We start from the raw sequence: 16816 nt of genomic DNA, 5'->3' as shown, positions 1-16816 counted from the left end.
TATTTTTTTCCTTTTTTTTGAGACAGTCTCACTTTGTCACCCTCACTAGAGTGCTGTAGCACACAGCAACCTCTGACTCTTGGGCTCAAGCGATTCTCTTGCTTCATCCTCCCAAGTAGCTGGAACTACATGTGCCTGCTACAATGCCTGGCTATTTTTTTAGAGTGCCGTAGCATCATAGCTCGCAGCAACCTTAAACTCTTGGACTCAATCGATTCTCTTGTCTCAGTCTCCGGAGTAGCTAGGACTACAGGCACCCGCCACAATGTCTGGCTATTTTTAGAGACAGGGACTCACTGCCTCAGGCTGGTCTCGAACTCATGAGCTCAGGCAATCCACTTGCCTTGGCTTCCCAAGTGCTAGGATTACAGGCGTGAGCCACCGCACCTGGCCAGAAAATGCTCCATTGTTTGAACAATACTATTTGAAGAAAATAATTCTGTTAATGTAATAAATACAAAATAAGAGAAAATAATTTTCTATCAACCATTATTGTAAGTTTGATGTAAGTACATTACAATGCACTTTTGGAAGTTAAATGAATGAAAAATGATTACTTATGTTTGTTAATGATAACCAAGGGTTTGAAAGATAAGGGGGAGTTAAGAGTGGCCATTTATTTAATAAGCAAATTATCTTTAATGATTTTACATGATTTACAAAACGCAGTTCTAAAATTAGGAGATACCACGTTAGGGTTCTTTATGGGAACTCAGTAGCAAGATCATTCACTTCTAGCATAGTAATGCCTGTAAAGGAGCTTAGTATGTTATTATACGTAGGTAAACTTGTTATTCATTCCTTCTGTGTAATTAGTGAAGTTCTTACCTTGACAGGCAAAGTTGGGTGACCAAGGAAACCTCTCTGAACTGGTTAATCTCATCTTGACAGTAGCAGATGGAGACAAAGATGGCCAGGTTTCCTTGGGAGAAGCGAAGTCAGCATGGGCACTTCTTCAACTAAATGAGTTTCTTCTCATGGTGATACTTCAAGATAAAGAACATACCCCCAAATTAATGGGATTCTGTGGTGATCTCTATGTGATGGAAAGTGTTGAATATACCTCTCTATATGGAATAAGCCTTCCATGGGTCATTGAACTTTTTATTCCCTCTGGGTTCAGAAGAAGCATGGATCAGTTGTTCACACCATCATGGCCTAGAAAAGCTAAAATAGCCATAGGACTTCTAGAATTTGTTGAAGATGTTTTCCATGGCCCCTATGGAAACTTCCTCATGTGTGATACTAGTGCCAAAAACCTTGGATATAATGATAAGTACGATTTGAAAATGGTAGATATGAGAAAAATTGTGCCAGAGAGAAACCTGAAGGAACTTATTAAAGATCGGCACTGTGAGTCTGATTTGGACTGTGTCTATGGCACAGATTGCAGAACTAGCTGTGATCAGAGTACGATGAAGTGTACTTCAGAAGTGATACAACCAAACTTGGCAAAAGCTTGTCAGTTACTCAAAGACTACCTACTGCGTGGTGCTCCAAGTGAAATTCGTGAAGAATTAGAAAAGCAGCTTTATTCTTGTATTGCTCTCAAAGTCACAGCAAATCAAATGGAAATGGAACATTCTTTGATACTAAATAACCTAAAAACATTATTATGGAAGAAAATTTCCTACACAAATGACTCCTAGTTCATGTGGACAGTTGCCATTTTAAGAAACTTACCACTTTTAAAGAACAATTTTGAGCATTTTAAAAAATGGCTTCTGAGTCACATCCCTGCCAGTTACACAAAACTCCCTTCCCCTGGTTCTGAGCTGTCAACTTCAGTACACATGATTGCTGAAGTAATGGCAAGAGGTGCAGAGCCTACAGTTGTTAAAGATCTCATTCCTGCCCTGTTAGAAACCATTACATTTCCCAAATACATTCACCGTGTAATTACACGTATTTTCACTAATGACTTAAAATAATGCTGTGAAAAGTCTCATTCCATAAACATCAACAGTGAGAGTGATTTTTTAGACTTTATGTTAGCCAAAATACCATTACTGGAAACATTGTTTGCAATGAAGCTGCTGTTTAAAGAAAATTTATAAATTGACTAATGTCTTAGCATGGTAAAGTTTGCACATTAACAAATTAAGACTGCAAAGCAGGTTAATTAAAATTACTCCTTTATAAACAGATGTTGGGTTAACAGCATGGCTTACTGAATTACAGACTTAATAACTTGAGATTTCAGAATGTTCTAATATGCAATTAGCAATTTTAGTGGTTAAAACTGAACTTTCCACTATCCCTAAAGATTCAAAGGGTCCAACTGAGTTATCAGCCAACAAAACTGACATCCTAAGGACAAATCCAGATCCACGTCTCCTGAATTTGAATTACATGAAAAATAGAAATATTAAGAGCAAGATTAAAATTACTGAAGACTTTTTTAGGCAGGGCACAGTGGCTTAAGCCTGTAATCCTAGCATTGTCTGGGAGGCTGAGGCGGGTGGATTGGCTGACCTCACAGGTTCTAGACCAGCCTGAGGCAGAGCCAGACCCTGTCTCTAAAAACAGCTGGACGTTGTAGTAAGCACCTGTAGTCCCAGCTACTTGGGAGGCTGAGACAAGAGGATCACTTAAGCCCAAGACTTTGAAGTTGCTGTGAGCTATGACGCATGGCAATCTACAAAGGGCAACAAAGTGAGACTTGCTCTCAAAACAAAAAAAAAACAAGAAACTTCAGTAAATGCCCACTTTTATCAGTTATTCCTGTGGGTCAACGGCTATTTCTTAAAGAGGCTTGTAAATGTATTCATCTAACTCTTCCCCTGTAAATTTAATGTACAAGATTTATTTGCTCCTCTTTCATGTTACTTTCACATATAGATACAGCACACACCTTTCAGCATAAATGAAACCATAAAATGAACTACCACCTTTTTGGAGAAAAACCCCAGTATTTTCTGCTCAAAGATTTCACCTGGTTAAAGTGAGAGTATTAAATCTATGTAAATTTCACCAGATAGCGATCTCAAAACTTAAAGCCATGGATCAACACCAATTTGCTTTATTTAGGATTGTGTACTTTGAAGGTACTTTCTCTTCCCACTAATCATCTGGTCATAATAAATGGATTGTGGGGCAGCGCCTATGGCTCAGTGAGTAGGGTGCTGGTCCCATATGCCAAGGGTGGCGAGTTCAAACCCAGCCCCAGCCAAACTGCAACAACAACAACAAAATAATAAAATAAAATAAATGGATGGAAGAAGTATCTCCTAGTGATGGCTGGTCTGTTGCTTGCCAGATATTTAAGGAGAGCTACACATCATACAGTGTGAGGGGTAAAACCTCTCAGGGAAAACAGAAGCTCAAGTATTTGTGAACTGTGTTGGATACACACAAGAGAACTTTTTCTGGAAAAGCTTCACTTGTTTTCTTAGAGGAAAAAACCTGCCAACTCCTTTGCCTTTATAAAATAGTTTAGGACATTTCCTACAGTTTCACAACACTAAGAGCTGAATACAGACAGTTGCTTTATGAATAAGTTTATTCTTTTAAATCAGGAAATATATAAAATTGGTGTCTGGTTTAGCTTTCAGCTGCTCGTTCCTGAGCTCTAAGGAAGCTTGCCTTCTTTTGAGCTACCCGATCTTTCTTCTGGGCAAGGGACATTTTGGGACGGTTCCATCTATAAAACAAAAGATAACAATATGCTTTTTAAAACTGTAACTAAAGAGAATACAAGAAAACTACAGATGGAGGTTAAGTTATCCAAGTTCTAATACATATTTTAATTAAGCTAACTTTTGCAAACCCCAACTTCCATGATGTCCTATTACCCACAGGGACAAAAATCAAAAACATGTTAGAGCCAGCTTCTGGGTATTTACCCAAAAGATTTGAAATCAGTTTATTGAAGAGATCTGCACTCCCACTGTTCATTGCAAAACTACTCATAATAAATAGCAACAAGGCAGGGCAAGGTGGCTCACAGGTTTGAGACCAGCCTGAGCAAAGAAGCAAGACCCCCGTCTCTACTAAAAATAGAAAAAAAATGGGGCAAGAGGATCGCTTCAGCCCAAGAGTTGGAGGTTGCTGTGAGCTATAATGCCACACACTCTACCCGGGTCAACAGCTGGGACTGTCTCCAAAAAAAAAAATTAAATAAGTAAATAGCAACAGATGAGGGCAGTGCCTGTGGTTCAAAGGAGTAGGGCACCAGCTCCATATGCCGGAGGTGGCGGGTTCAAACCCAGCCCTGGCCAAAAAAAAAACAAAACATAGCAACAGATGAATAGATAAAGGAATGTGGTTATATGTACACAACTCAATACTATTCAGGCTATAAAAAGAATGGAATTTTCGAAGAGAAATAAGCCAGACATAACAAGACATATATTGCATGTTCTCACTGATTTGTGGAATCTAAAATAATCGAACTTAAAGCAGAAAATATAGTGTCCTAAAAGTTGCCCCTATAGCCACCATACACAGAGTAAATGAGAAATTGTAGTTAAACATAACTTTACTTTCAAAATATTCATTACAAAAAAATGATCAGGACATACAGAATATTTTGCAAACATTTCATAAAATTATGTAATGAATATTTTATAAATAAATAAAGGTACACTTAGCAACTTTAGGGTTGACTTTTGATACCCTGTGGAATGGTGGTGAAAGGCTGGGGTGGCGGCAGTGCCTGTAGCTCAGTGGGTAGAGTGCCGGCCACATACACTGAGGCTGACAGGTTGGAACCCAGCCCAGGCCAGCTAAAGCAACAATGACAACAACAACAAAATAGACGGGTGTTGTAGTGGGCGCCTATCGTCCAGTTACTTGGGAGGCTGAGGCAAGAGAATCACTTAAGCCCAGGAGTTTGAGGTTGCTGTGAGCTGTGATGCCACAGCACTCTACCAATGGTGACAAAGACTCTCAAAAAATAAATAAATGAAGGCTAGAGTGGGGAGAATGGGCAGATGGTCAAAGGGTACAAAATCTGAATATGATTTTTTTAGTTCTACTGCACAGTCTGGTGAACAGAGTACCAATAATAGAGTATTATACATTTCAAAACTACTGAGAGTAAACTTCAAATATTCTCACTATGAGAAACTGTGAAGTATTTTAGGTGAGAGACATGTTAACTAGCATAAAAGCATAACTTATTAGATGCTAAGTATTATTTTCTATTCCATTAAAAAGTTAAACCATGGGGTGGCGCCTGTGGCTCAAAGGAGTAGGGCGTCGGCCCCATATACCAGAGGTAGTGGGTTCAAACCCAGCCCTGGCCAAAAACTGCAAAAAAAAAAAAAAATGTTAAACCATGCAAGATCAATAAAAAGTAACTTTTTTCTTAAGGTAGCCAGTAAAAAAAGGCAGTAACGGGTACTTATCCTGTACTAGGATAGAATGGGCAACCTCAGTTAACATCTGAGGCCAATACATTCCTATCACCATAATTACTTTAGCAAACCTGGTTCCCTTAGCTCCTGCCACATCATGCAGAGCCAGTGATCGAGTTTGCACAACTTCACGAGAGTCAGACCAAACAGATGAGACTAGATGAAGCAGTACGGGAGTTGTTCCCAACTTATTTCTCTTGAAAATACAATAGTAAGACACATACCTCTTCTTTTTAACTTCTCTCTTGGGCTTCTTCTCATAGACTGGGTTATCTCGTATAGCCGCATGAGCTTTCTTATACATCTCCTCCATCTGAAACAAAGGAAGGCAAACAGTACTTGGTTTCATTTCACATGCCCTACTTTATTAATTTAGCGATTATACTAGCTTTATTTGTCCTTGTAAGCCAGATTCTCAAAAAGAAATAAACTAAGTCAATGTTGGTTTAGTGCCTAAATTTCTAAGTGTAGCCCACATGTTCCTAACAAATTCCTGATTTTTACCTTATGCAATGTGAATCGACACTATTCACAAAAATTCACATATGTCTCAAGAAAAATCTAAGCTGGGCACGGTGGCTCACACCTGTAATCCCAGCACTTGGGAGGCCAAGGCACATAGACAGCCTGACCTCACAGGTTTGAAACCAGCCTGAGCCAAAACAAGACCTTGTCTCTAAAATATAGCCAGGTGCTGTGGCAGGCGCCTGTAGTCCCAGCTACCTGGGAGGCTGAGGCAAGAGGATCACTGGAACCCAAGAGTTTGAGGCTTCTATAAGTTAAGACACCTCGGCACTCTACCAAGAGTGATCAAGTGAGACTCTTGTCTATTAAAAAAAAAAAAAAAAAAACAGAAAAATCTGTGTATGTATTCCTGAGGAATCAGCCATACGTCACCAGTACTCTAACGCAAATGTACTTCTACAGAGAGACACATTGCACTGTTTATTTAAAATACTATCTGGTCTAAATTCTTTCATTCAAGGGAGGATCCATGCCAAAACAAAAATATTTCAGGCATTGAGATGAAGAACATACAGTGTCAAGATGGTCCCAACACTGACATTGCCTAATTGAGACCAAGGACTGGACACTGGGGCCAAGAAGCCAAATTTATTTGTCATCACATATCCTCCAGATTATATTTTCTATCTTTGCCTGGCAAGTCTTTTATAGCGATTGTCAGTATTACACACCAAAGACCACTTTTACCTCTCACTACTACCACCATCCCTAGTATACAGCAGTAATATACAGCCCCTAGAACCAGAAAGAAGTCTGAATTTTTCTTGAAAAGCTATTTGACTCGTACTGTTTTATATACATAGGGCAATTTTTGTTCTAAAACTCATCAAAAATGATGTTGCAACTCTTTGAGTATCTTGTAACAATTACAGTTCCTTAAAGACTGTATTGTAATCTAGGTCTCTAACCCATTAAATGTGACAAAAAAGTGACCACTACATATATTTGCATAAAGCCTAGTAAAGTAAAATAATGCAAAATATTCACTGCATTTGAAAGCTCATCTAATTCTGTTTAAAAAGTTAATTTCTTGGCTTGGTGCCCATAGCTCAGTGGTTAAGGAGCCGGCCACATACATCCAAGGCTGGCAGGTTTGAACCCAGCCCGGGCCTGCTAAATAACAACTACAACAAAAAAATAGCCAGGCGTTGTGGCGGGCACCTGCAGCTACTAGGATAGCCCAGCTACTTGGGAGGCGGAGGCAAGAGAACTGCTTAAGCCCAAGAATTTGAGGTTGCTGTGAGCTGTGACGCCATAGCACTCTACTCAGGGCGACATAGTGAGACTGTCACGCACGCACAAAGTTAATTTCTTGGGCAGGTGCAATGGCTCATGACTGTAATCTCAGCAGTCTGGGAGGCCAAGGCGGGCAGACTACTTGAGCTCAGGAGTTGGGAGACCAGCCTGACCAAGAGTAAGACCTTATCTCTAAAACAGCTGGGCCTTATGTTGGGTGCCCATACAAAACCCAGCTATTCAAGAGGCCGAGGCAAGAGAATCACTTGAACCCAAGAGTTTGAGGTTGCTGTAAGCTATGACGCCACACCTCTCAACCTCAGGGAGACTGAGTAAGACTCTGTCTCAAAAAAAAAAAAAAAAAATTAATCTCTCTGCCTCAACAACAAATCCAGGCATTATAATTCTTTCCCAGATATCAGACAAGTTCGAAGTACAACCACATATGCAGGGAATACCATAAACTTAGGTAAAGATCAAGTCTTGCTGGAGGTCTCAACAGATGTCTGTAGAGGATTTCAGCAGGCACACAGGAAGAATCCACTATAGATAAAATGAGCTAGCTAGAAAATTACTTTAGCCAAAAAGCAGTCTAGCAGAAGTACTTGTGTACAGGAAACCACCAGGAAATAAATATCTGAAAGCACAGAAAGGGAGTTTGAAGTACTGACTGAGTACTATATATCACGACTAGATCAAGATAGGTCTTAGAAAAATTCTGCAGGGCAAAAGGAACCAAAGCCTAAAAGTTGAAAAAAACTATTTACCAAAATGAAGTTAGCAGTAACATAAATATAACCAAGTAAAGTTAACATGCACATATATTACCAATACAAAACTAGCCTTAATTCTTTTCCTGTCTCAAGCTATGTGTTTATTCAGCCTTAAAATGGTATCCAAAATGTACAAGAGAAAGTAATCTTCCCCAAGTTACTTTTTAACTTGATTTGTGTTCTACATTTTCACTATAATTTCAAAATTGGTTACTATAACCTCCAATTACTTCAATGTTTTGTTTTGTTTGGAGACAGTATTTCACTTTGTTGCCCAGGCCAGAGTGCCTTGGCATCAGTCAGCTCACAGCAATCTCAAGAGTTCAAGCGATCCTCTTGCCTCAGCCTCCCGAGCAGCTGGGACTACAGGCACCCACCACAACACTCAGATACTTTTTTTCTATTTTTAGTAGAGACAAGGCCTTGCTCTTGCTCAAGCTGGTCTCAAACTCCTGATCTCAAGTGATCCTCCCACCCCAGCCTCCTACAATTCAAGGATTACAGGTGAGAGCCACCATACCCAAACTCAATCTCTTAACAGAGGTAGTCCCAGAGATCCAACAAATTATACCACATTTCTTTTAAGAGATAGGGTCTCCCTCTGTAACCCAAACTAAAGTACAGTAGCCTGATCATAGCTCACTATAGGTAGGCTCAAATTCCTGGACTTAGATGACCCTCCTATCTCAGCCTCCAAAGTGATGAGAATACAGGTGTATGAGCCACTGACCCTAGCCAAATTCACTTTTGCAGACACATTCCCCTTGTTTCTGCAACATCATACAGAACTAGTGATTGAATATGCACATCTCCCTTTCTGTGTACATGCCTGAGACATTCAGCAAGTCCAAAATGGAGCAAATATTTACTTTGGGAACTCTGCACACCAATGGTATCAAAATTAGTCAATTATCTAAGCACCTCATACCAAGCAAAGCAGATTACAACTGGGATCACAAGAATGACATCTAAAAATACAAAACTGGCCAGGCACAGTGGCTCACACCTGTAATCCTACCACTCTCGGAGGCCAAGGTGGGTGGATTGCATGAGCTCAGGAGTTCCAGACCAGCCGGGCATTGTGGCCTATAGTTCCAGCTACTCAGGAGGCTGCGGCAAGAGAATCACTTCAGCACAAAAGTTTGAGGTTGCTATGAGCTAAGACGCCACAGCACTCTACTGGGGTTGACCAAGTGAGACTCTCTCTCTCAAAAAAAAAAAAAAAAAGGCCTGGCACAGTGGCTCACACCTGTCCAGCACTTGGGAGGCAGAGGCAGGTGGATTGCCTGAGCTCACAGGTTCAAGACCAGCCTGAGCAAGAGTCAGGCCTCGTCTCTAATAGGTGGCAGACACCTGTAGTCCCAGCTACTTGGGAGGCTGAGGCAAGAGAATCGCTTGAGCCCAAGAGTTTCAGGGTTGCTGTGAGCTATGACAACACAGCACTCTACCAAGGGCGACAAAATGAGACTCTGTCTCTAAAAAAGAAAAAAAAATAAAGAACCATCAAAGGCTGTCATGCTTCAGAATCTAAGATTTCTAAAACCATACTGACAAGTTCAGCTCAGTAGGTTAACCTACTCTCGAATCCTGGAACATCCTAATTTAAGCCCAGGATACCTCATGTGAGCCTATCTATACTTAAAACATTCACATTTCAACTGCTAATCTGAAATACATCTATTGTAAGAATGTAACTCCACTCCCTCACAAAATAAGCAGTAAACTCATTTGGATAAATTAACCAATGCAGGCATTTTTAGGTAAAATTTTTTACCATGTCTGGAGTGACGTTATTCTTTATGTATTGAGAGAACTGTTTTTTGAAAGCATCTTCATCTTCTTCCATTAGGTAACGCATATAATCCGCAACATTCTGTCCCATGATATGCTTCCGATGTACTTCAGCATTAAATTCCTTGCTTTCAGAATCATAACCAGGGAATCGTTTGGTACTAAAATAAATTTTTTCAGATTTTAGTACAGACTGACCAGAATTAGTTCACTATTAAGTATTCAGCTCAGCAGCTGCCATCAGTCCCGTCTTGAAACAATTATTGCATCAAATGCAACCGAAGGACCAACTACTGACTGCTCAGTTAGTGGGGTGTCATCATTCGGCAGCTTGTCTCTGAATTGCAGGATAGAAAAGAAATTCATTCCACAAACACTTCTCAAAACCATTACCAAGGTTTTCTACCACTATAAAATTAATCCTACTGCATATTAAAGACAGGGTTTCAAAACTTATCCTCAAAATCCTGTAATTTCTGTGGTGCCTCTGGCTACATGGGAATAAGTGATTTGTCCAAGATCACAGTTAATGAAATCATCATGTGAGAATGTTTCTGATACACTTGCACCTCAGTGAGGAATTTATAATTTAGACCGATTTTGAGTCTTCACAGACCATAAATGAGAAACACATCAACACTTAACAGGTGCCTTGCTTAAGATCTAACAGGTCATCAAAAACATATACTCCTCCTCCCCAACCCTATAAATGGAAAATTCCAGCCAGGTTATATGTTAGGCTTACCAAAAAACTTACCAAAAGTATCTATTAACACAAACCAAAGGAACTACATACAAATGAAAACAACCCACTTAACTTCCAAAAATGGCTTACAATCTTTTATCTGGTTCAAAGTTTAGAAATCTTCCATAAGGGCGGCGCCTGTGGCTCAGTGAGTAGGGAGCCGGTCCCATATGCCGGAGGTGGCGGGTTCAAACCCAGCCCCGGCCAAAAACCACAAAAAAAAAAAAAAAAAAGAAATCTTCCATAAGCCTTTTTCTCAAATTCTTCTTAAATATTATTATTACCTGTGCGGGATAGACAAGCCTCCATCCACAGCTCCCTTCAGGGCTCCAAAAACTTTATTGCCAGTGGTAGTCCTGGCAAGGCCTGCATCCAAATAGCATGTAAAAGCACCAGGCTGGCCATCGATGCTTTCCACATTGTATTCATCGCCAGTCACCTCCACTTGGCCTTCATAGATCTTGTCCATGCCAAACCTATTGAGAAGCTATTAACAAAGAAGCCAAGGTTAATGCCTCTGAATATATTCAAACCATTCTACAATTAAAATATCTCATGTCACAATCTTAATGACCTCTGTCATCTGGAAATTAAATTTCCTTCCAATTCACTTATCTACTTTCCCCCATATGCTTTAAAAGGTAATTCAATTTTAAATGCTACAAAAAATAAATTGCAATCAATTTCACCCACAGCTACTATGTCCAACAACTTTTGTTTCGTGGCTTCCGAATTTGTGCTACATGTCTTCCACACTTGATTTATGTAGCAATCAATTAGAACGTATAAACTTAGATTGTAACATTTACTCAAAGGAGGTAATCACTACATTTCTTCAATCATATTTGGCTAACAATAACTTAACTAAATATTAGACATTATCACATTTAGTTTTGTTTAACTTAATATGGAATAAAACTTCAAGGGGTAGATCCTGGGCTGAGGGGGCATCATTTGTGGCTCTACCCTGGGATGACAGTTAATCTGGGACCATTTCTCTGCTGGTACACAGCTACCTCGCTATGGTTCTACTGGAAGCAGTGCCTTCGCACCAAGTTGTTTTCATATGTAACAACTCATAGTTCCCTCTCATAAACATATGAAGATGTGAGTCCTCAACCCTGATGCATAAGCTTAACAATTCCATGGTAATAACAAGGTCAGTAACTACGATAACAAAAATACTGTATTTTCATCTCCTACACACATAACACAGCATATACAGGAAATGCTGTCAACCAGATGAAAAAATGATTAAAACAAAAATGAAATCTTATCAGTGCCCACCTCCAAAAATGTCTCAATTTTTTTTTTTTTTTTAAGGCAGAGTCTGTTGCCCTGGGTACAGTGCCATGTTGTCATAGCTCACAACTCTTGGGCTCAAGCAATCATCTTGCCTCAGCCTCCTGAGTAGCTGGGACTACAGGCGCCCACGACACCTGGCTAGTTTTTCTATTTCTAGTAGAGATGGGATCTTGCTCTTGTTCAGGCTGGTCATGAACTCCTGAGCTCAAGCAATCCACCCTCCTCAGCCTCCCAGAGAGCTGGACTGCAGGTGTGAGCCATCATGCCCAGCCCATCTCAAATTTTTTTTTTGAGACAGTCTCACTGTGTCACCCTCGGTAGAGTGCCATGGCGTCACAGCTCATCGCAACCTCAAACTCTTGGGCTTAAGCGTTTCTCTTGCTTCAGCCTCCCAAGTAGCTGGGACTATGCACACCCACCACAACATCTAGCTATTTTTGTTGGAGTTGTCATTGTTGTTTAGCTGGTCCAGGCTGGTTTCAAACCCGTCAGCTTCAGTGTATGTGGCCGGCACCATAACCACTGTGCTAGGGGCACCGAGCCCCATCTCAAATTTTAATGTACATATGAATCACTTTAGACACTGTATCGTAATATAGGTTCTAAAGTTGAGTTTCCACAAGTCTGCACTTTTAATATACGGTGATGGTCAGAAGGTATATACCTGAGTAGCAAAGGTCTTCACTGTCCAATTAAGTAGTCATTAGCCACAAGTCGCTTTTAAAATTCAAATTAAAAATTCAGTTTCTCAGTAGCTCTAGCCATATTTCAAGCACTCAATAGCCATAGCTGGGAATCCACTAGACAGCAGATTACAGATTTCCACAACTGCAGAAAATTCTACTGGACAAAGGTGGTCTGAACATACCCATAAACAGGGCAGAAAATAGAAGTAGGCATGCCCCTGAAGCCACACAGCTGAGTGTTACTCATGTGCAAACATCTTAGAGACAACTCTCCAAGCAGTAAGCTAAACTCAAAGTTCATCAATTAAAGTCATCTCATACATACCCTGCGGGCCAGCAGTAGGCCAGTACAGTATGCTGCAGCATAATTTGTCAGGCCAACCTTCACACCGTATTTTGGTAGTTCATGTGCATAAGCTGCACAGACTATCATATCCCCTTCTATACGGGCATAAGCAATCTATAATAAGAGAAAAGCCAGTTTAAGAATCTGTTCCTTTCACTTTCTTTTTCAAATGAGGGGAGAGGGAAGAGCCAAATACATAAATCTGCATCACTTAAAATCTTTCTTTCCTAAACATAAACATCTCCAACTACAATTTATGACTTTATAACAGTTGAGCAATTGTATACTAGGTAGTTTTGGTGTCTGTAAATATGTTTGTGACAGCAGACAAGGCTAAAATTACCAGAGACACTGAATATTAGGATATATTTCGAATGAATTGTACCACAGTTCCCTACTTCTAAACACTGAAAAAATGCTAAAGAATTAAAAAGGCACTTAAAAAAAAAAAAAGAGGAACATTCAATTATTTCAAGTACTTTCTAAGTTCAACAAAGTTTTGGGTACCTAATGTTTATCTGAATTTGGGTATAGACGTAAGTAATTGCTTTCACAAACAAATTTGCCTGGAAAACATATATCTGGCTGCTGCAGAAGATCATGTAATCTCAAGTATCAGGAAAGCCTAGAATACTAGCATCCCAGAACAAACTGCCACTTCCTCAAGTTTTTTTTGGTGGGAAACACCTTTGTACATTTCATTAAAATCTATTTTAAATAGTAAGCAAAAGTAACAATCCTAGGACTCCTATTTAACTCTCAGGAGTGCTTAAATGGCATGTAAGGCTATATAGCAAGAATCAGGACTTAGTCCATGATAAGCTTTATTTATTTTTGAGATAGCATCTTGTTTTGTCACCCCAGCTAAAGTGCAGTGGCATCACTGTACCTAACTGAAAACTCAAACTTCTGGAGGAAAGTGATCCTCCTGCCTCAGCCTTCCAAGTAGCTGTGGACACATGCCCAGCTAATTTTTCTATCTTTTTGTAGAGAAGAGTCTCACTCTTGCTCAGGCTGGTCTCCAACTCCTGGTTTCAAGTGACCCTCCTGCCATGGCCTCCCGAAGTGCTAGGATTACAGGTGCGAGCCACAATGCCAGCCCAAAACTCTATTATGCTAATGGATTGTGATAGGTAAGAACCTTCTACTTGTCTCTGATCTTCCCACCCTACCACCCTCTTAGCCTCTTTTCCCCAAATTAGAAAACAAATGGGATTAAACTGGGTTGAGATTTCCAAGCATGGCTGATCTTCAGTCCAAGCTCCAACTCTAAACCTACTAAAAGGAAATGTTTCTAGAGACACTAGACAGCCTTTCAAACCCATACATCATGTGCTTTGCTTCCCAACCACTTCTCTAACACAGTAAAAGGAAATATTTGCATCTAGAATACAACTTACCTGACAAATGATGTCTCTGTTAGTCACTCTAACTATCATTCTGTATTTGGGTGTGTTGTACTTATTTTTATCCTGTATCACCAAGCGTTTCCGAGCATAGTAATCAGTTTTACCCTCTGAAAGAAAAAAATAATTTTACAAATGCTACTCCCCTGCAAAGAAAATTCTAAATACTATAAACATAAAAAACAGTACCTCGTCGTCTTCTAAATTTCACTTGGTATCTCTTAAAGTAGGCCTTATTCTTGACAACTTTAACAAACCCCTTAAAGAAAAAAAAAGAATATTAAAACCTCAATAAATGTAAACCTACAATACTTTTGACATGAGCTAACCATTTGTCAAAAATAACACTTGAACTTTAAGAGACAATACCCAACTGTCGCTTTTATAGAAGCCCATGTTTTGCAAGCCAGCTGGGGTCAGTAACATCTTTCTATTTGACATCTGTCAAACTGATAGTTTTATAAAACACAATAAAAATGAATTAGAAAAACAGGGAATGAAAGAGAAAAGACAAAAGCAGGCCCTGATTCATGAGATTTAACAAGCATAAAATTACTGTCACGTTGCTTGCTCAAGTTTTTAAATGCTTACTCTCAATTTCTGTACTTGTTTCCTCCAAGACCAATGCAAATCTTTGAGCAGTCAAGTGGTACCAAACGTCAGACTGTTCCCAATACTCTATAACCCACTCGAAAACCTAACCTCTGATACCTACGTATTTCTTACTTCCCACGTGCGTTTTTCAAAATCCTGGATTAGCTGTCACAATACTTAATCGGGCAAAAGCACATTCAGCAATTATTCTCCAGTAAAATACAGCACTGCCCGCCCCCAACTCAAGTAACACACCATCCCGCCTTTGGGGCCCCGTCCTGACAATCATTACAAACTTGTGCTGGGGACGAACTGAAGAAAGCAGGAGGCGCATATTCCAAATTCAAGTTTCCTTCCGGGAGCCAAGGATGCTTCGGTCTCCAATCTCCGCTGACAGTTTGGGCTTAAAAGCCACGTCTTTGGCCCACAACCACAGGCTCCCTGAAAGACTCGCCCACTCCAAGATTCCCCGGAAAGCCCACGAAGCAGTCGGGATGGAGCTAGGGCCAAAGACCCGCAGCCCGCCTTCACTCTGCCAATCTCCAGCTAGTCAGAACGACTACAGGCAACCTACCGGTCCTGCCGTCTGCCAGTGCCCACTCAGATGAGACGGCACGATCCACGGAGGTGTTTACTGAACTCACCCGAGTTCAATCCACCGCCCAAGCTCACGCTGTCCTTCTCTGCTACTCCCTCCCCCAAGCTCGCACACTGGCGGCAGCCATTAAGGCCACGCTGGGAGCAGAGCCGGACCAAGGCAGAACCGGCAATCTAAAGCCATCCGATCCGTGCGCCGCGCGAGACGGGCCCTAGGCTGGCGTTCGGGCGAGGAAAAAGAACCCCCGTGCGCCCGAACCCTCAAGATCGAAGTGCCCACTCACCATCCTGCAGAATAGAGACCCGCGTCCGCGGCCCCACACAAACTTGCAGGACCAGTAGGGAGGGGGAAAAGGCCGTAGCGCGCGCGCAGGCGCAGTATGTAGCACCGCCGATTACGCCAGCGACGTATGGAAGAGAGAGGGTGCCCATCACTAGGCGTGCGGCGTGCTGCCCCCTTCTGGCAGGAGGGTGAACGCCGGACTTCGACCTGTTGCCGGGAACCCTCAATGCCCCCGGATCCTACTGTTCCGGGCACAGGACCCGATGAAGATGGGTAGTGAGCGGGAGCTGGGAGAATTGCTGGAGGCTTTCAACCTTTTCTTCAGAACAAACATATGTTAGTTTTGTAAGACAGAAAAAACATTGAAAGTTAAGATGAATTTACTCTGGCGCCCCCTTGCCTCTCCCGGACTACCCATCTCCGCTCAGGGCGTAGAGGTACCCAGGAAGCTTTCCTGACCTGGGGTGGGGGTCCCCCCTCTGCCTTACCGCAGCGCCTTCGTACCTGCCTCGGCCCGCCGTGGACTGCAAACTCCGAGGGAGGCCCTGACATTTGGTAAACGTGCGGTATTTGGTTCGTGGTCAAAGCGCGGCTCCTTTCACGTCTCCCTTTTCCTCCATCGCATCCCTGATCCCTAACTGCACCCCCTGTTCCATTTCTTTTGCTCGAGCGTATGCTCCAGCTTAAGTTTTTCCTTTTGTTTTGTTTTTCTTCTTCTTCTTCTTCTTCTTTTTTTTTTTTTTGAGACAGGGTCTCTGTCACTCTGTTGCCCTCACCAGAGTGCAGTGGCACCGTCATACCTCTCTGCAACCTCAGACTCAAGCCATTCTCCTGTCGCAGCCTCCCCAGTGGCTGGAATTACAGTCGCAGCCGTAATGCCCAGCGGATTTTTCTATTTTTGGTAAAGACAGGGTTTTGCCATGTTTCCCAGGCTGATTTTTTTTTTCCTGTTTTCTTTTTCTGTGAAACAGTCTCACTCTGGTGCCCAGGCTATCGTGCCGTGGCGCATAAGCTTAGCTCACAGCAACCTCAAATTCCTGGGCTCAAGTGATCCACCTGCCTAAGCCTCTGGAGTAGCTGGGACTACAGGCGCCCGTCGCGACGCCCGGCTAATTTTTCTATTTTCAGTAGAAACGGGAGTCTCATTTTTGCTCAGGCTGGTCTCGAAC

At 41.5% G+C, this 16816-nt stretch overlaps 2 protein-coding genes and 3 non-coding genes across 7 annotated transcripts in view; 1 reads left to right on the top strand and 4 right to left on the bottom strand.

Annotated features, from left to right (window-relative positions):
- Positions 1-3344, top strand: part of DIPK1A (divergent protein kinase domain 1A) — a 107754-nt gene extending 104410 nt beyond the window's left edge. The window contains exon 5 of the mRNA XM_053591497.1: positions 837-3344. Within this exon, the coding sequence (XP_053447472.1) occupies positions 837-1649 (813 nt within the window). The 3' untranslated portion in view covers positions 1650-3344. The remainder of the gene's footprint in view (positions 1-836) is intronic.
- Positions 3345-3482: 138 nt separating this feature from the next.
- RPL5 (ribosomal protein L5) lies at positions 3483-16460 on the bottom strand. 3 transcript variants are annotated; one of them, XM_053591498.1, is made up of 8 exons: positions 16152-16460; positions 14363-14432; positions 14168-14283; positions 12747-12881; positions 10715-10917; positions 9669-9846; positions 5585-5673; positions 3483-3643 (listed from the first exon to the last, which is right to left on the bottom strand). In XM_053591498.1, exons 1-8 carry the CDS (start codon positions 16443-16445, stop codon positions 3544-3546), a joined length of 1185 nt encoding a protein of 394 aa, XP_053447473.1. In that variant the 5' UTR covers positions 16446-16460; the 3' UTR covers positions 3483-3543. The 3 variants fall into 3 exon arrangements, with proteins under 3 accessions (XP_053447473.1, XP_053447475.1, XP_053447476.1); XM_053591500.1 differs by having other exon boundaries at positions 9672-9846; XM_053591501.1 differs by lacking the exon at positions 16152-16460 and adding an exon at positions 15649-15764.
- LOC128587011 (small nucleolar RNA SNORA66) lies at positions 5351-5484 on the bottom strand. Its single transcript, XR_008380447.1, has one exon. It is a non-coding gene; the product is annotated as a small nucleolar RNA SNORA66 (small nucleolar RNA).
- LOC128587012 (small nucleolar RNA SNORA66) lies at positions 8606-8701 on the bottom strand. Its single transcript, XR_008380448.1, has one exon. It is a non-coding gene; the product is annotated as a small nucleolar RNA SNORA66 (small nucleolar RNA).
- Positions 9919-10013, bottom strand: LOC128587002 (small nucleolar RNA SNORD21). The gene has a single exon (XR_008380439.1). It is a non-coding gene; the product is annotated as a small nucleolar RNA SNORD21 (small nucleolar RNA).
- Positions 16461-16816: the final 356 nt, after the last annotated feature.

Source organism: Nycticebus coucang, chromosome 5 (assembly GCF_027406575.1).
Source record: "Nycticebus coucang isolate mNycCou1 chromosome 5, mNycCou1.pri, whole genome shotgun sequence".
NCBI classification, from domain to species: domain Eukaryota; kingdom Metazoa; phylum Chordata; class Mammalia; order Primates; family Lorisidae; genus Nycticebus; species Nycticebus coucang.
Note: the sequence above shows the minus strand (reverse complement) of the source record. Positions and strands in the feature narration are given on the sequence as shown.